Consider the following 21,619-nt stretch of genomic DNA (forward strand, 5'->3'; position numbering starts at 1 on the left):
TTCCAAGACCCACAAGAAATCCCAGAACTCTCTTTCAGAAAGATTCTTACTGTTTGTGAACACCATGTGCACTTGAGCTATAGTTAAATCAACTAATCCTGTATTGCTCCGTGGAGAGCTGAATGTATAAACACAGTTATGTTAACAAGCTTCAATATGAGCAAACTGGTAACTTCAGTTTTCTTATCTTTAAAACAGGTGAACGATAATACCTAACCATAAAGTCATTGCCAATATTAAATGGCATGAGGCATGTGAACTACCTGGCAAGGGTCTGCCTCAGATTACATTTAGTGCAAAAAGAATTACTGCTGTAATTAGGCCTCTCTCTGCCTTCCCAGCCTTGACTCAGTCCTTCTCTGAAGGCCAGGTACCAAAACACAGTCTAGAAGCCTGTGTGAAAGACAGCTGGGAGCAGGGTCTCCCAACAAGTTTCCTTGTTGTCTAACACATGGGGGAACCAGGGAGCATTAAATGGGTGCAATGGTCCAAGTAGAGGGGAAAATTGATGTGCGAGCGTCCTTGGGTGCTGACACGTGTCAGCGTGTTGTACTTGTTCTGATACTGGCCCATGCAGCATTAGAGCCAGCCTTTGTGAATCAGGCAGATGCTTGTGTTTATTTTGTAACCTTGACCTCCTTGAGAGAACTTTCTATGAGAAGGGAAGTAGCAACACTGTTGAAGAGTGGACCTTGGATGACACCCAGCCACTTCCTAACCATGTGTTTAACAGTCCCCAGTTGTTTAAATGCTTTGAGCCTTGGTTCCCATAAATAGGCATACTAGGAATGCTTTATATCCATTTGGGATTGTTTTAATCAAGTGAAATCATAGGTGTACAGCCCTTAACACGTGGTTGGTTCTGTTGGCATTTGTTTCTAAGAATGTAAGTCTTTATGTTGGATTTCTGTAGAGAGTTCCCTAAGTTAGGCTTGTGGGGGATTCCTGATTTGAGTACATTGGGTACTGTGAACCCCTCTCCTGTTCCTTCACTTTACCACCAAAGCAAAACAAAAACAACAAAAATAATGCCTTTCAAGTAAACATTTCATAGAAATTCCAGTATGGCAAAGGGATTTGGGGTTCATGAAGTTGAATTAGAGTTTGACCTGTGTTTATTTTATTCATGAACTGTTTAGGATTTTCTCATGTCCGGTAGACACACTCTGTCAAAACCAATTAATGATAAAGTTTTACCAAATGGAAAATACAGTACCATGAAAAAAGTTTACTTAGAACTCCAGAGAGCTTGAATATTATGACTTCATTTATTAATTTTTTTATACACATCAGTGTATACATGTCAGTCCCAATCGCCCAATTCATCCCACCACCACCCCCATCCGCCCGCCGCTTTCCCCCCTTGGTGTCCATATGTTTGTTCTCTACATCTGTGTATGACTTCATTTTTTTTTTTGTCTAAATGTTTTTATTGGAAACAGATAGTTGCACCAAGCAAGAGCTTACTTTCCCCACTCCAAATTAAAACAGAGCACAACAGGGGCAAACATCATTTGGCAGGACAGTTCCAATATGTGAACATCCTTCTTTCTACGCACTGTGGTTGGGGTAACTTTATTTGTAAGCAGCCATTCTTAGACAAAATATTAACCCCAAAGTACTGATGTCACTCAAAAGGAAGTGGCCTTAATTTCATGTGTGGGGCAGTATGTTCTATAAATGCCAAAAGGTGGGAGAAGCACAAACACAACCCACTCTTTAAAAAAACTAAATAATTCAAAGTAGAATTTTTCCATCCCCCCCTTTCTCCTATAATAAAAAGTAGTGCTGGGCTCTGACACCCAGATTTAGTTTTTATCCTGGCCATTTACAAACTGTTCCCCCATATGACTTGCATCATTAGGGTTATGAATAATAGTTCATTCACTCTGAAGAAAGTATCTACTCCTTTCTCCTCTTCTTGCCTTCATGCTCATGTTCCTTGGGGTGGCTGCTATCTGAGGGTCTTTTAGAGCCACCGTGCTGTTTGGCTTCTTCCAAAAATTTGTCCAAACCAAAAGGATCCTCCTCAAACTGAACTGGTCCTTCTCGGCCTCTTTGTCTACGGTCTGAACCAGAAAACTCCTTATCGGGAACAAATCTGTTAGTCTTTATTCTGGCTTCTAGGTCATCACCATACATGTCCTTGTCCAGATTTTTACTGGGCCTTTAAATATTCTGGGCCATATCTTTACCACCTCTCCAGGCTTGATCATAAACATTGTAAATTTCAACTTCTCCACCTGCAAAACCGCTGTCCATACCCTTGGATTGGTTGAAGAGCCTTTGGTCATACTGAACTTCATTGGAAGTCCGAGGATTGGGCACACTCAGAGCAACGACTTCACTGATATCTCGATTTTCATTTCTCTGCAGTTTCGACCTCTTATCTGGAGCTGCCTGGCAAGATTCCGGTCATGCTGTCTCTCTTTTCGCCTGTCATGCCGGATTTCATCCCTCTCACGTGCCTCCCCATCCTCTTTTTCCACATGGGTTTTGATCCCAGCTCTTCTCTCCCTGGCTTTCTGGGCCATTTCTCTAAGTTTCTCTTCATGTTTCTCCTTTTCTTTTTGAGCCATCTTTCTCTCTACTTGAGCACACATTTCCACAGCTTCATGAGCCTTCCAATCAGCAATGTAGAGGGCTTTGGCCAGTTTTGCAAAATTTTCATTGATGTGAACTGTCTGCAGTCCTCTTCCATCAGCCGCCAGACGTTTAACTAATGGAACTGTATAACCCTTTGCATTTTTCCAGTTTGAAATACAGGGAGGAATCTTCCACTCTTGTTGTTCCTTCACGGTCATCTTTCGGCTAGGAGAATGCATGACAGGTGCAGGAGGAGAAGGTGGTCCCCGGGGAATCTTCTTATTAATCTTGAACCTTAGAGGCTCCATCGGATCTTTCTGCATTTCCACCATTTGAATAACTCTCTGTTTAGCTCCAGAGTTGAACGCCACTCCTTGTTGAGATGGTGTGTATTGGATATACTGAGGAGGAGCCAGTTTATCAGCTGCTGCTCGGACTGGCATGGCTGCAGCAACCTTCTGCGATACGGATTTTTCTAAGGCTACCCTTGTCTTTTCTGTTATCTCTTTAATGGCTTCTTCATCATGTCTTTGCAGGTCTGGGTCATCTGCATTCATGACTTCTTTGGGAACCAGGTCATTGTACTTGCTATAAATGACCTTGTCTTTTGACTGTCCCTGTCGAGCAATTGCATCATACTTAATTTTTCCTTCAGCATCCACCTGAATGGCCAGTGCATTTGACATTTTTTTCTTACGTCCCACACCCAGGGAATACTGGGCCACATGGATCTCTAGAAAAGCACCTCCGTCTCCAAAATCCTCTAATAACCGAGGTATCCAGCCTTTCTGGTACCCGTATGGGGGAGGTTCTCTTCGGGAGGAGACCAGTGAGGTCTGTCGTGGTCTCTGCGATCTCGCCTTTTCTTCAGCGTCAAGCTGGTCCTGAGATAGCTGAGTAGGTGCAGGTAAAAAGCTAGTGAGCACCATCTCATGACTTCATTTTTATGGGGAAAACGTAGATGAGTCTTATGGATTGCCCATGCAAATATGCACTTCTAAAGAAATCTTCTTTTAATATTTTGCCATCACTTCCTTGAGGCATATGCAGTCTAGGGGGAGTGCAGCAGGGCGGAAAGTGTCTGGGCTTGAAGGTAAGCCAGACCTGGGTTCTCACCTGGACAGGTGTCCTGATGACTCAGTCTCTTCATTTGTAAGGCTGGGGGAATGCTGGCACTGAGAGTTGTGAAGATAAAAATGTAACTGAGAGGGGGGCTTCCCTGGTGGCGCAGTGGTTGAGAGTCCACCTGCCGATGCAGGGGACACAGATTCGTGCACCGGTCCGGGAAGATCCCACATGCCGCGGAGCGGCTGGGCCCGTGAGCCATGGCCGCTGAGCCTGCGCGTCCGGAGCCTGTGCTCCGCAATGGGGGAGGCCACAGCAGTGAGAGGCCTGCGTACCGCAAAAAAAAAAAAAAAAAAAAAAAAATGTAACTGGGATAACAAGTGAAAAGCACATACTATGGTGTTGGACATACACTAAAAAATAGTTGCTGTTACTATCCTGGATCTAAAAAACAGGAGGAGAATGATAGATTTCTTTATTGCGGCAGCACGTGAGTTTTACCTTTTCTCGTGTCTTCTCTACCTCTGGCCTGGGCATCCCTGCTCTCCTGCTCAGTGCCACCTGCCCAGGGGTCCGAAGTCTCTTGGAGTCGACACTGCGCAGGAGGAAGCTGTTTAGCCTGCCAGGTAGATTGCATGTCGTAAGCCTTCTGTCCGGAGATTGTAATGAAGCCTGCTGTGATTCTGGTGCGGTGAGAGGTGCGGTGTGCAGAGTTATTCTGGATGGGACCAAAGTGCCAGCAGCTCCAGTGACCAGGATTCCCCCTGAACCAGTTGGATACGAAGGGCTCTGGTCTTGTTGCTGCCCAAGTGGTCCTGGTGGAGGGGCATCATGCTAGTACCTTTTGGAATGTTCCTGGGATTTGGAGGTCAGAGTTGGAAGCCATGCACCCAGTTCATTGGGGGTTGATTTAGGAAACCAAAAAGAGTTTTCCAGTATCGTTATTAAACCCTGGAGAGAAACTTGAAACAGAAACTCAGTACAAAGGATAGCCCATGGGAGAGTGAGTTTTGGTAATTGAAGGAAGTGTTTTGTAAGCTTGAATGTCCAGTAATGTGCAGAGTTAAAATACAGGAAACATTTTCATATTGAAAATGGGTACAGAACCAAAAGTTCCAGGAACTGGCTTATTAAATAATAATGGTGAAAAATGATTTAAAATCTTGTGTGTGTGTTTTAACGTAAGATATGCAAAAGCTAGACTAAGTACTTCTTTTGTTTGATTTATCCAGTTTTTGCTTCCTTTGGCTGCCCTGGGTCTATGCAGGAGCGCCTCCTGGCATGATGGAGAACTGTCGAGTTGTGATCTTTTCTCCTGAATTTCTTGTGCACGATTTTATATTTAAACCTTTATAAACAGTTCCATTGATGTTCTTCAGGTGCTACACAGATTGTTCTTAAATGAATGTGGGTAGGCCCTGGATTCTTAAGTTGACTACAGCACTGTCATTTTCAAAGTATATGTTTATCTTCCAGTTTTTTAGATTTGGAGAGTTTTTAAAAAACAACATTTGCTTTATGTTAGTAATGTATTCATTTTCATTGGCCATTTATCATAGTGTCAGTTTATAAAAATAAAGAAATATTAGTCTTTGAAAGGCCCTTAACATATTTTGAATTGACCAACTGCTTAGTTAATATATTTGTAACATTGTAAGATAGTTAATTTTCAGGGATAGTTCCATGAAGGATAGATGGAGATTATTAAAGATCACTGCCATTTAACCTCTTGTGCTCTTAGTCTTAGCATACAAAGGAAGGAAAGCATTTATCTGTTATAAAGTAGCATAATTAATCTGTATAACTTAGTAAATCTAGTCTTCGAATCCCTGATTGTTGCCAGCTATGGGCAGTTGACAACGATAATGCATGATTCCAGCCCTCAAGGAGTTTTCAGTTTAGTTCTACACAAATGACACAGCACCCATGAAGCAATAATGAATGCTTTATGGTAATAGGTAGAAAAATAGCAAGTTGTATTGAATGGAGGTTTTTTTTTTTTTTTTTTTTTTTTTTGTGGTACGTGGGCCTCTCACTGTTGTGGCCTCTCCCGTTGCGAACGCACAGGCTCAGCAGCCATGGCTCACGGGCCCAGCCGCTCCACGGCATGTGGGATCTTCCCGGACTGGGGCACGAACCCGTGTCCCCTGCATCAGCAGGCAGACTTTCAACCACTGCGCCACCAGGGAAGCCCCTGAATGGAGGTTTTTGAGAATGACATCAGTGAGGAGTAAAGTACCAGGAAGACTTCCTACAAGAAATGGCTTAAGCTGTGTTTTGAAGCATAGGTAGGATCTAGATAAGCAGATGGAAAGGATAAGGCTTTTGTGAAGGAACCCCTACCCCGCAAAAGGTAAAAACATGTAAATGAACATTATGTGATGGGGGATGGGAAGAGAACAGTGTCCAGTGTGCAGGAGGTGGTGGTAGGTGGAGGGTGAAGTATTCTGGGTACATGGGGCAGAGCCAGGTGGCAAAGGTCCCCGTGGAGGACTGCCTTTTCTCTGTTTCTCCTGGAGGGTGGCAGCCACCGTTGTTGAAGTGTCAGAGTTCATTCCACTTTTGACGGGGATTGGGGAGAGGAGGGCACATTCTAGAAGGTGGGATGTCTGAGTTGCTTTGGGGGTGTGGTGGTGGAGAGGAGAGAATGCCTGTCACCAGCATCAGGTAGGGATGGGATCGGAAACTTTGAAATCTGATACCTTTGTGCAGAAGTAAACAGGGCTGCAGAGCATATTTCTGAACAGCCAAGTGACATGAAAATGAGGACATCATGTTGATTAAACTTACCTTGATGTACAGAATGTTTCCAAAGGGGTTTGATTAGAGTCAGCTATGAGACTATTACCATGGACCAGGCTAGGGTAGGAGGATGGAGAAGTGACAGGATGAAGGGACAGTGCCATAGGGTGGATATGAGGGATTCCAGAACAGTGGGCTTTAGAAACTGTCTAGAATTGGTAGCTGAAAAAGGTAAATAAAAAATTAGTCCTCCACCTCTGATCTCTTCACTTGGCACTTTCTGCCCTACATGCCTGGACTGCTCCCCCATAGTTCAGTTGCTGGAGGCCCTGGGCTTCTCATGCCTCCGAATCTCATGTTCTTCTGCCTGCAGGAAACCTATCCTGCTCTCCCACCCGCAGTTGGTTAGCTTGTGTTTTCCGTTTCTGAACCAATTCCAGTTTCACTTCCTCCTAGTAGCCAATGACAAGATTTTCACCTTTGCCCAAGAGTTTGCTTCTTATTCCTTTGACTGTGTCTTCATGTTCACTGTTCAGATGATGCTTGAGACTCAGTGTTATTCTGGACCGGAGAGGCAAGGGGAGGGGTCTGTTACCTGAAAACTGGGTTTGCCTCTTGGTGGGTATTGAGCCAAAAGGTACATCCAAACCAAGGATCGGGAGAAGGAAGGATGAATATTTGCAGCAAGTAAAGAGACCACCGGGGATCTTTCCCAAAGCAGTATCTCCCCTAACAGCAAAACTGGGGAAGTTTTAAGCTAAGTGCTCATGCACATTCATGAAGGGGCTGCAGCAGAGAATTCAGCATAGAATTGGGGCAAAGGTCGACAGAGTCCAACAGACAGGTCGACAGAACTTGATACATAGGTTTTGTCCCTGTCTTCCAAGTGCCTGGTTGGTCATCAGTCCAGGTGAAGCACGTGGGTAGGCGAGGCCCACTGTGTGGTTAGGGGCCCAGCAGCTGTTCTAGAGAGAACACAGAGGTCAGGAGGAAGAGGTGAGGATGTGGAACCTTTGAAGAGCAGTTTCAGTGGCGGGGATGGAAGTCAGATTGCAGTGAGTTAGGGAAGTTGGAGAGAGTGAGGAAAATGGAGTGTGGACCCTTTCAGATGCTTTGACAGTGAAAGGAGGGAAAGAAAGCACAGCAGCAAGAAGGAAAGGGGGGTCAGGTAAAGGCTCTTTCTAAATCAGAACACTGACAGTGAGTATTTCAAGGTCAAGGGGAGGGGACAGTGGTGTGAGAGCCTGAGGAATCTGAAGGGAGAAGGAGTGTAAGTGGAAAAGAGGCTTCCTGCGAGGCAGACTGCTGTTCTTGGAGTTGCTTTTCTTGTCAGGTAACCAGCTTGTGCCAATGGCTCAGCCATACAAAGTTTGGGATTAAGGGGTGAGTTTAGAGCACATCATCTAATGGAGATATAAAGCGAGCCACATATTTCTAGTAGCCATATTTAAAAAAGTAAAAAGAAACAGGTGAAATGAATTGTAATAATATATTTTATTTAGCCCAATAAATCCAACATATTACTTAACTTGTCATCCATATAAAATGATGAATATTTTATATTTTTTGTAGTAGCTTTTTTTTTTTTTTTTTTTTGCGGTACGCGGGCCTCTCACTGTTGTGGCCTCTCCCGTTGCGGAGCACAGGCTCTGGACACGCAGGCTCAGTGGCCATGGCTCACGAGCCCAGCCGCTCCGCAGCATGTGCGATCTTCCCGGACCGGGGCACGAACCCGTGTCCCCTGAATCGGCAGGCGGACTCTCAACCACTGCGCCACCAGGGAAGCCCTGTAGTAGCTTTTTAAATTGGGTGTGTTTTACATGTAGAGGACACCTCCCTTCGGGCTAGCCGCATTTCAAATGCCCAATAGCGGTTTGTGGTGAGTGCTGCCATATTAGACAAGCCAGATTTGGAGAGTAGGAGGGGTCCAGTTTACAGCAAGACATGTACTGAGGCAGGATCAAGGTATCCACTTTGGGGAGCTGAAATTTTATGTTTTAGATCCTTTAGCTACTGATGAGAATTTAATCTCGCTATTCTTTGTCTCTACTGTCAACCTGAATACTCTCCAGGCTCTTGGTTTCTGCTTAGATGAGATATGTTGGGCTTGTGTTCCACCTGGCCTTAGGTAGATGGAATTGTGGAACTAGGAAGCCGTATTCAAGGCAGCTCAAGTCACTCGTTGGGCTCAGTTCCCAGTTGCTACCACTTAGTAGCTGTGACTCACTGAGCAAGTTACTTTACTTTTCCATGCCTCAGTTTCCTGATCTCTAAAATGGGGATAGTAATGACAGTTTTTATTATATGAAATTCTATGTACATGTCATAGCATTGTTGCAAAAATTAAGTCTGGGGCCTCCCTGGTGGCGCAAGTGGTTGAGAGTCCGCCTGCCGATGCAGGGGATACGGGTTCGTGCCCCGGTCTGGGAGGATCCCATATGCCACGGAGCGGCTGGGCCCGTGAGCCATGGCCGCTGAGCCTGCGCGTCCGGAGCCTGCGTGTCCGGAGCCTGTGCTCCGCGACGGGGGAGGCCACAACAGTGAGAGGCCCGCATACCGCAAAAAAAAAAAAAAAAAAAAAATTAAGTCTGGAGGGTTGACCTATACTCAAGGCTTAACAGATTTTAAAAGGGGATGTTTAGATTACTTTATTTGAGTCAGTGTTAATCATCATTATAGATTTAAAAAAAAAAAGCTTTTCTGGAGACTAGAACTTTATGAAATGTTACTTGACATTGGAGTTTAAACAAAAAATCTTGTGTTTTTCTTTGGAAAAGTATGAAAGCATAAAGCTTCACATTTACTTAATTAAAATACATGGAGCAATAATCAATATATTATCCTTAGGAGCCACCTGAAGTTGGGTGATATGCTCTTTAAAATCTTCCACAAGTTGCTTTCTTCAATAGCAAACTTGAATTTGGAGTCTTTGGTGTTTCTGAGCAGTGCACTGACATAAGGCAGCTTGGTTCTAATTGCATCCCAAGTTGGGAAAACTTTTTCTTTATGAATATCTGAATGAGAACTGTTAGGATGGAGCTGGAGATGAGAGGGAGGGGAACAAGGGAAGTAGAAACCTTGTAAGAGCCACTGCCCATGTGCCCTTTATCTGTCAGTCAATATCCCATTTTCCAAATGAGGTTTTGCAATAACCAGATAGTGAGAGCACATCTTTAAGGGAGGATTGCAGGAACCTGCCTGCCTGCTTTGTCCAGCTCACCCTTTCTAACTGAGCTCAAAGTTGACTTTTGCCTATAAAAGTGGAAAATGGGCCTGATAAAAATGTTTAGTCTGCAGGGCCTTGTTTTATTTATCATATCAGAATAGAACAATGTTTTGTTGTGTTGTGGTCAAAATAGAAGCCGACCTTGCTTGTTCACAAAAGCTCAAATCCTGGAGATAAGGGGGGCAAAATAATAGAGTACAATGGTAAGAGTAGAGTGTAATTATTTGTAGCTTGTCAAGTGAAGCCCTTTCAGGCCCCAAGTGATTCAAATCTGGGAACTCTGCACAATTCTGTAAACTAACCACAACCAGCATCAGAGAAATCTCCCCTGGCCCGTAGACAGCACTGAAATTGCATCAGTTTGTCATGCACTGAGCATGCCAGCCTCACACAATATCATTTGGTTGCAAATGGGCCTGCCCCCAAAGCCCTGAAATACATTCTGTGGTATCTGACTCTTGGCCTGCGATTTGTCATGTCCCCGCTGCTATCAGTGTACAGTCATTTTAATAGATTCCGATGGCTTCCTGGTAGAAACATGGGATGCATCTGGTTTGGGCATAGGACACTGAAGAGATTCTTCTGGCTGTAAACAACAGGATTGCATGCAGAAAAAATTGGAGATGCATTTTATTTCATTAAAAATTGGTTTTACGTTACAAGCTTGTGTTTTCTGAATTATAAAAAAAAAAACCCATTCCCTGCACAGTTTAATAGCTGTAACACATATTGCTTGTTTTTATCTTTAAAGGAGTTAACTCTTTAGAAATGTATTTCTGGCAGCAGTGTCACATTTTAGAAGTCACAGCTGTAAGTATGGAATGAGTCTAGTAAATGTAATAGTTTATTTAGCCCCTTGCTACTCAATATGTGGTCCAGGGAGCAGCAGCACTGGTGGGTGTTTGTTAGAAATGCAGACTCTCAGGACCCACCCCAGACCTATGGGAATCACTCTGCATTCTCACAAGATCCCCAGGAGATGCCCCTGCACAGGAAAGTTTGAGAAGCTGAGAAGCTCAGGCTTAGAGCCCAGGCTTCCGAGTCAGAGAGAGTGAGCTGTATTCAGATTCCATCTTCTGACTTAATGTGTTTGACTTTGGGTGATTTGTGCTAGGCTTCAGATTTCTCATCTCCAGAGTGGGGCTTATATCACTACATCATATGGTTATTTTGAGGATGACATTAAACTATGAATGCATAGAAATACAAATATCTCTACCTATAACCTCTATATGGTGCCTGACTTGGAGGCAACATACAATAAATGAAAGATGGATAGCGGTGCCTCTGTGGACTTTGCCTTAGAGCATGAAAAATTTGTCTAATTGTGAAACAACTCACCTGCAAATAATTTCCACAAGAGAGGGATTATGAATTTTGTCGACGAACTGTGGCTGAGTGTGGCTGAACTCAGCCTCCCTCCTCACCTCACATAATCCCCTGTTGGTTCGCCTTTGTCCCAGAGTGTCATCCTGTCATGATTTAGAGCATATGGCAGAGCCATGGACAGTGCTAGCTACCTGGAAAAGTGTATAAAATGCACCTGCCAATTCCTGGAGGCTGGGCTCAGTACCATCTCAGCATCTGCCAGGTCCTGATTCTAGAGCCCGCCCCTCGGCGTCTGGCCTCCTGGCCCTGACCCTGGCCCAGTGTGGAAGAATCTCCTGCCCTCATCTGTAGGCCCTTTGTTCTGGCCCCACTGTGGGTGCTCAGGGCTCTCTGTGTTCCCAAACCCTCCTGATTGTCACCGGCGGGGGCGGAGGGTGGCACTTTTTCCTAGTATGGACCTGTGGGGAAAAAATACAAAGACAAAAAGTAACAGCCCGATATAAAACAACTTTTCTTTTTCTTGGAAAACACTATCTTTCCCTCCCTTCATCTCTTTCCCTTTGTTCCCCCTCCCAATCTCTCAATCTTCTGTCTGTAAATGTAAAATTTTCAGCTCACTGGCTTTTAAAATTATGAATAATAACATAAAACTTTAGTTAAATCACTCAAAAGTATAATTTATTTCCATATCTGGACCAGCTAAGGCAATGGGGATGGGAAGGATAAGGGAGAAATGGGAATGGATGAGGAATTGGGGCCAGCTGGGCACAGAGACAGAGGGGTGGAGTGTAGGAATGCATGGGGCAGAGCAAAGGACAGGGGAGCAGAGAAGGAGAGACGGGGTACAGAGCAAGGAGTGTAGAGGCAAGAGGGGGGGTCAGCTGGCTCCCAGTGTCTGGTCAGTGTCAGTTACCTGGCTCTTCTGTGTTTCAGAAGGTAGGAGGTAACTGCCCCTCAACACAAGTTCCTCATCTTGAAACTGCCTGAAAAATCTTGCATGTTATGTGTATGTATGTTTCCAGGGAGGTCTGCAGATTTTCACATCTGTGACCCCAAGAAAGGCTGAGAAATCACTTATTCCAAATCATAATTCCAGACTACCTTCTTGTCAAAGATGAAACAGCTCTTTAAAGTTGTTATTTCTGTCTATTTGATTTCCTTTTTTTGTTAAGCAGTCTTATTAATGTAATAGCATCTTTCTGTGTTTGTTCATATATAGTTCGTATCTAGCTAAATCTCTTGATGTCTTGAAATGAACAAATGGCATATCTTCCTGAATATTGTATATTTTTCTTTTCAAATTTTAAACTGATGTGATTAATTGGTTGCTTTAGAGATGGCTCACTTTTGTCATAACTCTCTGAACTTCTGTTAATGTTTGTGCATTACGTTAAAGAGTTAATGCATCCAGTAGGCTTTCAGAACTGTCAGAAAGGTATTACCCAAGATTGTCACATAACTGATTCTTATGTTAGAACTTTGCTTGGATAGACTGATAAATATGTTTGTGGTCATCTCATTGGTTGTATAGAGGAAGCAGACTTAGTGTCAGAGGGTTAATGACACTATTTGATTTATTCAGTTGAATATATGTGTCCATTTTAACTTATAAAAGTAGGATTTGGAAGTCTCAGATGTGAAACACATTCTCTAACTTTTCCTTGGGTTCCTATAGGAATAAGTTGGTCTGATATGAATTATGGATCATCTCTCTACTTATTACTGTTATATTGAATGACCCTCAGTTGTTTCTCTATCTGACAAAACATATGTCAGACAATCCATTTCTCTCAGTAAAGTCTGCACTCAATAATTATAGCCCCAACTGCACTTGACTCATCTTAAACTTTAATAATGCAGAATAAGCAAGAGAGACTGTAAAGTATGTCAGGTGAGGATTAAGAGAAAGGTTCTGACAGAAGAGTCAGCAGGTGAGATTGAACACAGACCCCTCAGCAGAGGTGCTCTCCACTCTTGGTACCCTCACAGCCCTACCCACCCACCCCACTCCTTGATACCTGTTATTCAATATCAGACCAGCTTATTAAACAGAGAGAGGGCAGGTCATAGAGGTAATGGGGCCAGAGGGAATATATTTTAAACTTGATTTTGAAATAATTTCAAATGTACAAAAAAGTTGCAAGAATAGTACAAAGAATTCTCATTTCTTTCTAACCAGATTCATCAATTTTTAAAGCTTTACCACTTTTGCTTTATCATTCTCTTCCCTACATCCCTCTTTTTATATATGTAATCTTTTTCTGAACCGTTTGAGAGTAGGTTGTGTATATTATACCTCTTTACTCCTCGTTATTTCAATCTGTGTGTCCTAAAATAGGAATATTCTCTTAACGTAACCACAGTAAAATTGTCAAACCAGGAAATTTAACATTGACCCAGGATTATTTTGTGGTCTGTATCACAAATTTGTCAGTTGTCTCAATAATATCCTTTAGAGCATTTTTTTTTCTCCTGGTACAGTATCCAGATAAGCATTACGTTTAGTTGTCATGTCTTTGTAGTCCCCTTTAATCTGGAACTCTCTCTCAGTCTTTCTTTGTCTTCCATGACGTTGTCATTTTTATAAAAGACAGGTCAAAACAGACTGTCCTTCAATTTAGCTTTGTCTGATGGCTCCTGATGGGTAGACTCAGGTCATGGATTTGGAGCTGGAAATCTCCATTAATGTTACTATGTCCTTGTTAGGGTATCCTATCCAGAGGCACATGGTATTTGTTTGCCCCTAATTGGTGATGCTAGTTTTGAGCACTTGGTTAGGTTTTGTTGGTTTTCACTGTTGTATATTTACTATTTTTCCTTTTGTAATTAATAAGTAACATTTGGAGAGACATTTTACAATTATATAAATGTTCTCTTCCTTATCAGATGGTTCCTCCCTGATCCAGCATCCATTGATGATTCCTGCCTGAATAAGTTTTTACTGTGTTGTTGGCAAAATGGAAATTTTCTAACGCCATCATTCCTTCTCTTATAAGGAAGAGGTTTCCCTTTAGAGCGGCTTTTAAAAGCGTGGACTTACAGCCCCGTCCGGACCATTAAGTCCCCAATGTTATCCTTTCTTTGACTATAATTGATTATTTTTAAGGAAATGAGCCCTAGATATGCAGTAAGTTTCATCATAATATTTTCTTATACCTATTCAAAAACAATTATAGTTAAAACTTTCATCCCTTCAATAACTTCCTGCAAGAATTTAAAATAAAATTTAAATAATACAGATGGGTGTGAAATAAAAACTAAAAGCCTCTTTTCCTCCCTTTCTCTGATCTCTCATCGGTAATAGTTTGGGATATCCCCCTTCAGACAGAAGTGGAATGAAAACATACTTACTATTTTGCAAATTGCTTTTCCAAATTGAGGATTTATGTATCAAATCTTTTTGACCTTATAAAACTTTACCCAATATTTTTTACCTGACGATATTTTTTTTTTCTGGTTGGAATTGTTTAGGAGTGTTGACTTTAAACTACTTATGTTCTTTATTTGAATATTAACATATTCTATTTTTAAAAATACTGATTGGTAGGTAACTTTAAGAACTCTCTAAAGCAAAATGTTAAATAAAAAAAGCAAGTTACCAAAGCGTGAAATAAAAAAAAGCAAGTTAAATTTAAAAAGCAAGTTACCAAAAAGCTATGTACAGTGTGCGACTGTGGGGAAAAATACCAAATCAACCTTATTTCTGCAGGTACATATACACCAACTTGATAATCATAGTTACCTCTAGGGAAGATACTGTTTTAGAGGAGGGAAAATGTGGGAATTTTAACTTTGTTTTGTTTGCATTTTTACAGTGACAGTATATCCATATTAAAAAAGAATACAATCTGTTTTTTAAAAGTATAAGTTTTGCATTACCTCAAATTTTCATTTGCCTCCTCCCACACTTATTGGTATTTCAGCAATAATGCATCCTCCCAAAAAAGGCCTCTCATTATTCTGGAGAAATATTACTAGATCTTCAAGTCTTATTAAAAATTAAATTGGCTTTGGTCTGATTTATTTACGTATAGACTGATTTTTTTTCAAACTCTTGTTATTATATTCAGCTATATTATTCTTTGAATATATTTTTGGGGCTGGCTAGGAAAGTTAATGCTTCTGTGAAGAAATGTATTGTCAGTAGTAGATACTGACTTATAAGCAAACACATAAGAACAAAGTATGTGTGTAAGTTGGAGACCATCTAGTGACCAAAACGATGCTTCTGTCAGTGAAACAGGAATTGTAAGTTTAAGAATATGAGTGTTGTGAGGTCAAAGGCATACGTCTTTATAACATAGTTAACACCTACAAACAATGGGGTAGTCCTTGTAGCAAACCTATTTCTTTTTATTTTTTTCCCCCAATGTTTAATTTTGAAAAAATATTGATAGCACAGTACAAAGAGTACTTATATTCACTCAGATTCACCAGTTGTAACGTTTTGCCACCTTTGCTTTGTTCTCTCTGTCTCACTCACACACAGAAACACACACACACTTATATTTATTTTTTTATTTTGGGTGAGTCCTTTGAAAATAAGTTGCACCCTTACTTTCACCCCTAAATTACAACATTTCACTCCTTTGACCCAGTGGTTCACTGGAATAATGATCTTTCGCCTGGTTAAGCTATTAAATTGATAGTTGCAAAATGATGATTTTCCTAATTCCATCATTTCTTCCACGTTTATTAACTGGCATTCTTCTGTGAAGAGGAGCTTCTCCCCTTCCTAGTTCTCCCCTCATATCTCTATAGACTCATGGATATTTTTTAAAGTTTTTTCTAGTGTTGTCATTATTCTTTTTAATGCCCAAGTTGTCCCAAATTTGTCCCATGGGATCTCATTCAGTTTGACTCTTGTGTCCTTTTGACATGACCGCATTTGTCTTTGATTACTGTTTCTTGCCTTCTGTCCAACAAGATATGAAGGTTCACTGTGGACTTGCCCAATTTGAGACTTTTCCCATGGACGCCTACTTCTTTTTAGTGGGGAATAGCATCTAGAAACTAAGATATGGATGCTAAGTGTCCTGTGGTTTATCATTGCTACCAGACCCTCTCAGTTGCTAGAACTATGAAATATATTACATATATACTTATTATAATAGGCATATATTGTGTATATATCTGAATATATACTATATATCATACTTATATGAGTATATACACATTTTAAATTATGACTACATTTCATGTATCTCTTTTTTCTTCATACATAAAAATTCCAGCATTTCAAGCCCCAAATTATTCTAACACGAAGACTACCAAATAAAATTTAAGACCTTTATGCAGGGCTTCCCTGGTGGCGCAGTGGTTGAGAATCTGCCTGCTAATGCAGAGGGGACACGGGTTCGAGCCCTGGTCTGGGAGGATCCCACATGCCGCGGAGCGACTGGGCCCGTGAGCCACATCTACTGAGCCTGCGCGTCTGGAGCCTGTGCTCCGCAACAAGAGAGGCTGCGATAGTGAGAGCCCCGCGCACCGCGATGAAGAGTGGCTTCCACTTGCCACAACTAGAGAAAGCCCTCGCACAGAAACAAAGACCCAACACAGCAAAAATAAGTTGATTGATGGACTCCTACCCACAACATCTTCTTAAAAAAAAAAAAAAAAAAAAAAAGACCTTTATGCAATCCTTTTTGTATTAAAATATGTCCCATTATGTTTGTGTAGTTAGAATACTATGTTCAAAATTTACCTGCATTATTTACTCTATATTGTTATGTAAAAAAATTTAATGTACAGTTAGGTTATTTTCTCTGTTTATATTCAATTTTTGGGGTTTTCTATCTTTTTTGTTTAAATTTATTAATATATAGAACAATTTATTTGGTTCGAAACTATATACAAAGGTATTTTTGGAAAAGTCTCGCTCTCCTTGTCTTCTATGCACATGTCTATAGGTAACCAGTGTTGTTAGGTTCTGGTTTATACTTCTTGTGTTTCTTTTTTGTACACGCACACACACACACACACACACACACACTCTCTCTCTCTCTCTCTCTCTCTCTCTCTTAACCTAATATATCTCCATCTCTTATTATATCTTCATTCCTTATTTTCCCTTTCATAACAATTAACATACTATGTGTAATCTATCTTCCTTGATTTTTTTTTTCAGTCAGTATATCCTAGAAAACGCTCTGTATGAGTTCATAAGAATCCTCCTCATTTGTAATGGCTACATGGTACTTCATTGTGTGGCTAGTCTCCTACGGATGGGCATTTGGGTTTTCATTATTTTGCTCTTACAAATAATACTTTTGCAGCAATTTTTAAATGAGCAACTGCTATGGACACAGCATTCTTTTAGTTCTGCTTTGTGATATAGTGAAAAATAAGGTTTGTTTTCTGCCCTTTAAGTGTTATAGTCCAGTGGAGGGATGTTTTTAGAAGTGGGCTAGGAAGAGAAATGGCCCGGTATCTAGTAGTTTAATATAATCTAGATATTCTCAGTAATTTTTAGTTATCTGACTGAACATTCTCACAGAAACAACATGAGACAAATATATGGGAGCACATATTATGCTGTTGTCTAGCTTCCAAGTAAAAATAAAAGGAAACCTTTTAAGGTAAGGTAAATACTCTTCAGTAAATCAACATTAAGTAATTTTATTGAGCTACAAGTGCTAGGTTTCATGAAATCGTTTTAGTTTAGCCGCACTTTCTAAAAGTAAAATATAGTTAGGGAAATTTTTCTCTTATTGGTATTATTCAGCCAAAATGGGAACTCTCTTACTATTTTATCTTTTTTAAAAACCTTATATCTAACTTTCATTAATGCATAGTAAAAACACATATGGTTGCACAAACCATTCATGGTTTGGGGGGACTTGTTGCCTTGGTTTTCAGAGAATTTGTTTGACTTTAAAATACTGTTTTTAGAATCACATATTTAATCCAAATTCATGGATCCAAATTCCTTTTTAGTCTCATGCAGTAATTGCATGTTATTACAGAATACTTAATGTACATGTAGACGTGTACTCTGAATATGTTGGCATTGCTACATTCGTTGTAAATTACATGCAGTGAGTTACCCATATGTGATGATTACCATTTTGGTTGTTGGTTTGTGGTTGTACCTGGACTCTACATCTTGGCTCAGGGAACCTAGGAATTGAGCACATGGACATGTTTACAGTTTTCTAGTCGACTATGAGCAGTATTTGGCCTCTCCCTTTCTGAGTTCTCCTTCCTTATTGTGTAGATTTGTCCTACCCTTGTAACTGCCCATTGCCTCTTCCGACCTTGGCATTCATTCTGCCATGGTCAAACCCTAAAACCTATAGGAATTAATTTTTAGAGAGAGTTTCAAATAAATATTCCCTATATTTAAAGAACAGTTTTGTAAGTTTTGTTAACTTGTTTCAGAGATAGTTTCCATTTTATTTTAATTAGGCCAACACCCCCGCTTCCCAAACCTACGAAAAGCTTAGAGATATACAGTTTTTAACAGTTGTGGAAGAAATGGAGATCTTTTGTTTTTAAAATACTTTAAAAGAAAGTAATATGTATCTGTAATAGAAAAGTTATAAGGCAGGAAAGTAGAGAGGAGGAAATAAACATAGGGAATGGGTCTAGCCATTAACTTGTTCATGATAAAGTTATTCCATTTGTATTAATTTTAGGTAAAACACATCTAACTTTAACATGATATCATCTCTAACTAATGTAATACATGATAGGCTGGTTTAAAGGTCACATAATTTACTGGTGGAGAAGAGAGTTCATTGTTGTTTGGATTTAGGCGTCAGCCCCCCTGAGATAATTCACACCCTCTTGCATCCCACATCTTGGGCCAAGGGTGTAGGCACCCTGGTGTCCTGGTGACTTGGCACAGAGCCTGGGCTGTGTTCCTTGTGTTAAAGACCCTTAGCTGGGGGATCAGCTGTCACCCCGTCAGGGGAGACGTCTGCGTAGTGTGTTCCGTGAGTGCCTGCAGTTACGCCCTTTCCAGGTCAGTGCTCTGCTTCACCAGTCGTCCCTGCCGCCTTCCCCATGCCTTTTCCAGCTTTAGCCAAAGAAAACCTCCTCTTCTCCTCATTGGAGCCAAGACAGGGCTGTTTTCAAAATAAATTTCACTTGGAAACAAAGGCAAAAAAGTGCAGCAGGATAGAAATGGATGACGTTATGAAGCAGAGTGTTTTGAAATCTTAGGATAACGAGGTAGCAGATCTTTGGCACATGCGTTGTCATTTTCCTCCTCCTTTTCCATGGCAGACATTGCTAATCGATCCTAGTGCTCTTTTTTGTTGACTCAGCCTTGGAAACCTTAGCACTACAGTGTAGCCATCCTCAGTGATCTGATTTGGTATGTGAGAATGCATATCCTTTTCTTAAGATACATCTGTCAACAAGTTGACTTCATAGTCAGAATTTACCAGGCACATATTCGTGGCATTCTGTCTGGTTCTGCCTGACTGATGCTATTTCAGTTGCGGCTGGCAAGGGCTCCTCCACTCTCATACTTTGGTGGCCTCCATGGCAGCCAGCCACCATGCCTATCATCTTGGAAACCTCCTGTCCTGTACCAACCCTTCCGTTTCTATTTTAAAGTTAGACCACCTGTAGTTTACCAGATTTCTCATGGATGCTCTATTCACTTGCCCATATTTTTCCCACCTGCTTCATCTAGAGTTTATTTCTCTCCCTATGGCCAGATTCAACATTAGCACATACACAATCAGAAAAAAAAAAGTCTTATAAGTCTTGCCTTGTTTCTGTGATAGACCACAGCTTATTTATAATAGGACACAGTTTATTTATAATAGCCCACAGCTTGTTTATAAAGCAGCTAACTCTCCCAACTACTATTTTCTTGGTTTATATAGTTTTTAAAAATTATCACGTTATGTGACTGCCCTCAACCAAACATATTGACTTTATGAGGTCTGAGGTTTAACTCCAGCCACCAAAAATAAATGCTTATGGCTTTTGGAAAATGTGAACGGAACGCTTAAGTCTCCAGAGCCCCGTGTGTGTCATTCTCACAGCACTCCGTAATTTAAAATTGAAAGCCAGAAATGTGGGCTTGCTTCTAGCTTATTTCTAACATTAGATCAATACAGAGTTTTAGAATATCATACTTAACTGAAGTGTCATTTAACATGAGGGGCATGAACATATGTATTTCAGAGGTCTCTGCTTATGCGTCAATTTCAGATCTGGTCTTCTTTGCCTCATCAGTAATGCCAGTAGGTGTCACTGTGTGCATTAAATGGAAATCAAAGCTGTCATTAAGTGAATTTCCAAAATTAAATGTCATTACAGTTTTTTTCAAAAAGAGAGCTCCTAAGGGTAAGCAAGAATATTGTTACCCTTTCCTATTTTTATTAAAAATAAATTACCTTCTTAGGCTATTTTAGGAAACGTGATCCCATTGTTTCTTTTCCCATCCTATCTTACTACTTTCTAAGAGCTCTTAGATACATGTACAAATATTTGTTTGGGGTGCATTCACAAGAGGCAGAAGACAGTATATAACCTAGCATGTTAAATGGAGAAGGTGGGTCATTTTGGACTCTCCTGATGTATGTCACTCTCCTATATAGAACTTCACTGCTGTTTGTCGGAAGGGGTAGGATTTTGTCACTCCAAATATTTAGTTGTAACAGCATAAGAGTATTTTTTAAAAATCTCCTAACAAGAGGCAGTGAATAAATCTGTGTGGGTACAAGTACATACACATTTGCACCTGAAGATTTTTTTAAACAAGTATTTTTAGATACTCTCCATGTTTATTAGGCTGCTTTTCAGATTTCTAAATTTTTCTGTAACAGGAAAATCTGTTCACTGATCATGTTTCTTATAATATTAGTAGGACTTAATTTTTTAAATATCTGAAACTTTCTGTGGGTTCACTCTTCTGCTGAGCCCTTCAAAAAAAGTGAAAGTATTTGACTTTTTGTCTTCTGTTGCTTTGGGGGGAAATAAAATGCTCACTTATTCATTTACAGGGCTTTGATGTCAAGATCAGCAGTATCATAGAATCTTCTCTTCAGTTTAGTAATTACAAATTGAGACTATACAAATGTTCTGGAAAGCTCTGTGTGTGTGTGTGTATTGTGATCTGTTGGGTGAAATACTTATGTGATTTTTTTCTGTTCAGAAGGGAGTTGATGTTACCTTCATATACAGTGACTTAGAGAAGATTCACAGTAGTGTGCCTGTGTGAAACTTTAGGGCATAGATGTGCTCCTACAGAGTCAATGTTAAATTGCCTTCAACCTTATTTTCCCTGATACACATCGTAAAAATGGAGGTGTATTCTATCTGATGGCAAGGGGAGAATTGGCTGCAAGACATAATACACATGCAATTAAAACGCTGTGGGGCTTACTCAGAATCCCTTTCCATTTATAACTTTCTAAATAATAATCAAAGCCCAAGTTCCTACAGGCAGGGTGGTGTAGTGCAGCTAGCCATGTGCCTGGGGTCAGAGGGTCAGGCTCTGGCCAGTCCATCAGCACTCCCGGTTGTGTATTTATGGGCAGAGTTCAGACCAGGGAAAGAAGGGGGCGGTGGTGGTGTGAAGGTTAACTATGGGTTTAGCTGAATCAATAACATTTTATTTCTTAAAAGTAAAGTGAAATCAAAGTCAATATGGAAAAATGTAAACATCTGTCAAATCTTGGTGATCGTGGATGTGTCTGTTGATACTGT

General features: G+C 40.8%; 2 protein-coding genes across 3 annotated transcripts in view; one reads left to right on the forward strand and one right to left on the reverse strand.

Moving 5' to 3' along the window:
* The window catches only part of SNX24 (sorting nexin 24), a 171,767-nt gene that overhangs the window by 22,782 nt on the left and 127,366 nt on the right, over positions 1-21,619 (forward strand). The gene's annotated exons all lie outside the window — the stretch shown is intronic.
* On the reverse strand, positions 1,662-3,515 carry LOC132485375 (SNW domain-containing protein 1-like). The gene is given in 2 exon segments (XM_060091891.1): positions 1,662-2,399; positions 2,402-3,515. Coding segments are annotated over 2 exon segments (1,611 nt in total). The 3' UTR covers positions 1,662-1,902.

This window comes from Mesoplodon densirostris, chromosome 3, assembly GCF_025265405.1.
Source record: "Mesoplodon densirostris isolate mMesDen1 chromosome 3, mMesDen1 primary haplotype, whole genome shotgun sequence".
Lineage (NCBI taxonomy): Eukaryota > Metazoa > Chordata > Mammalia > Artiodactyla > Ziphiidae > Mesoplodon > Mesoplodon densirostris.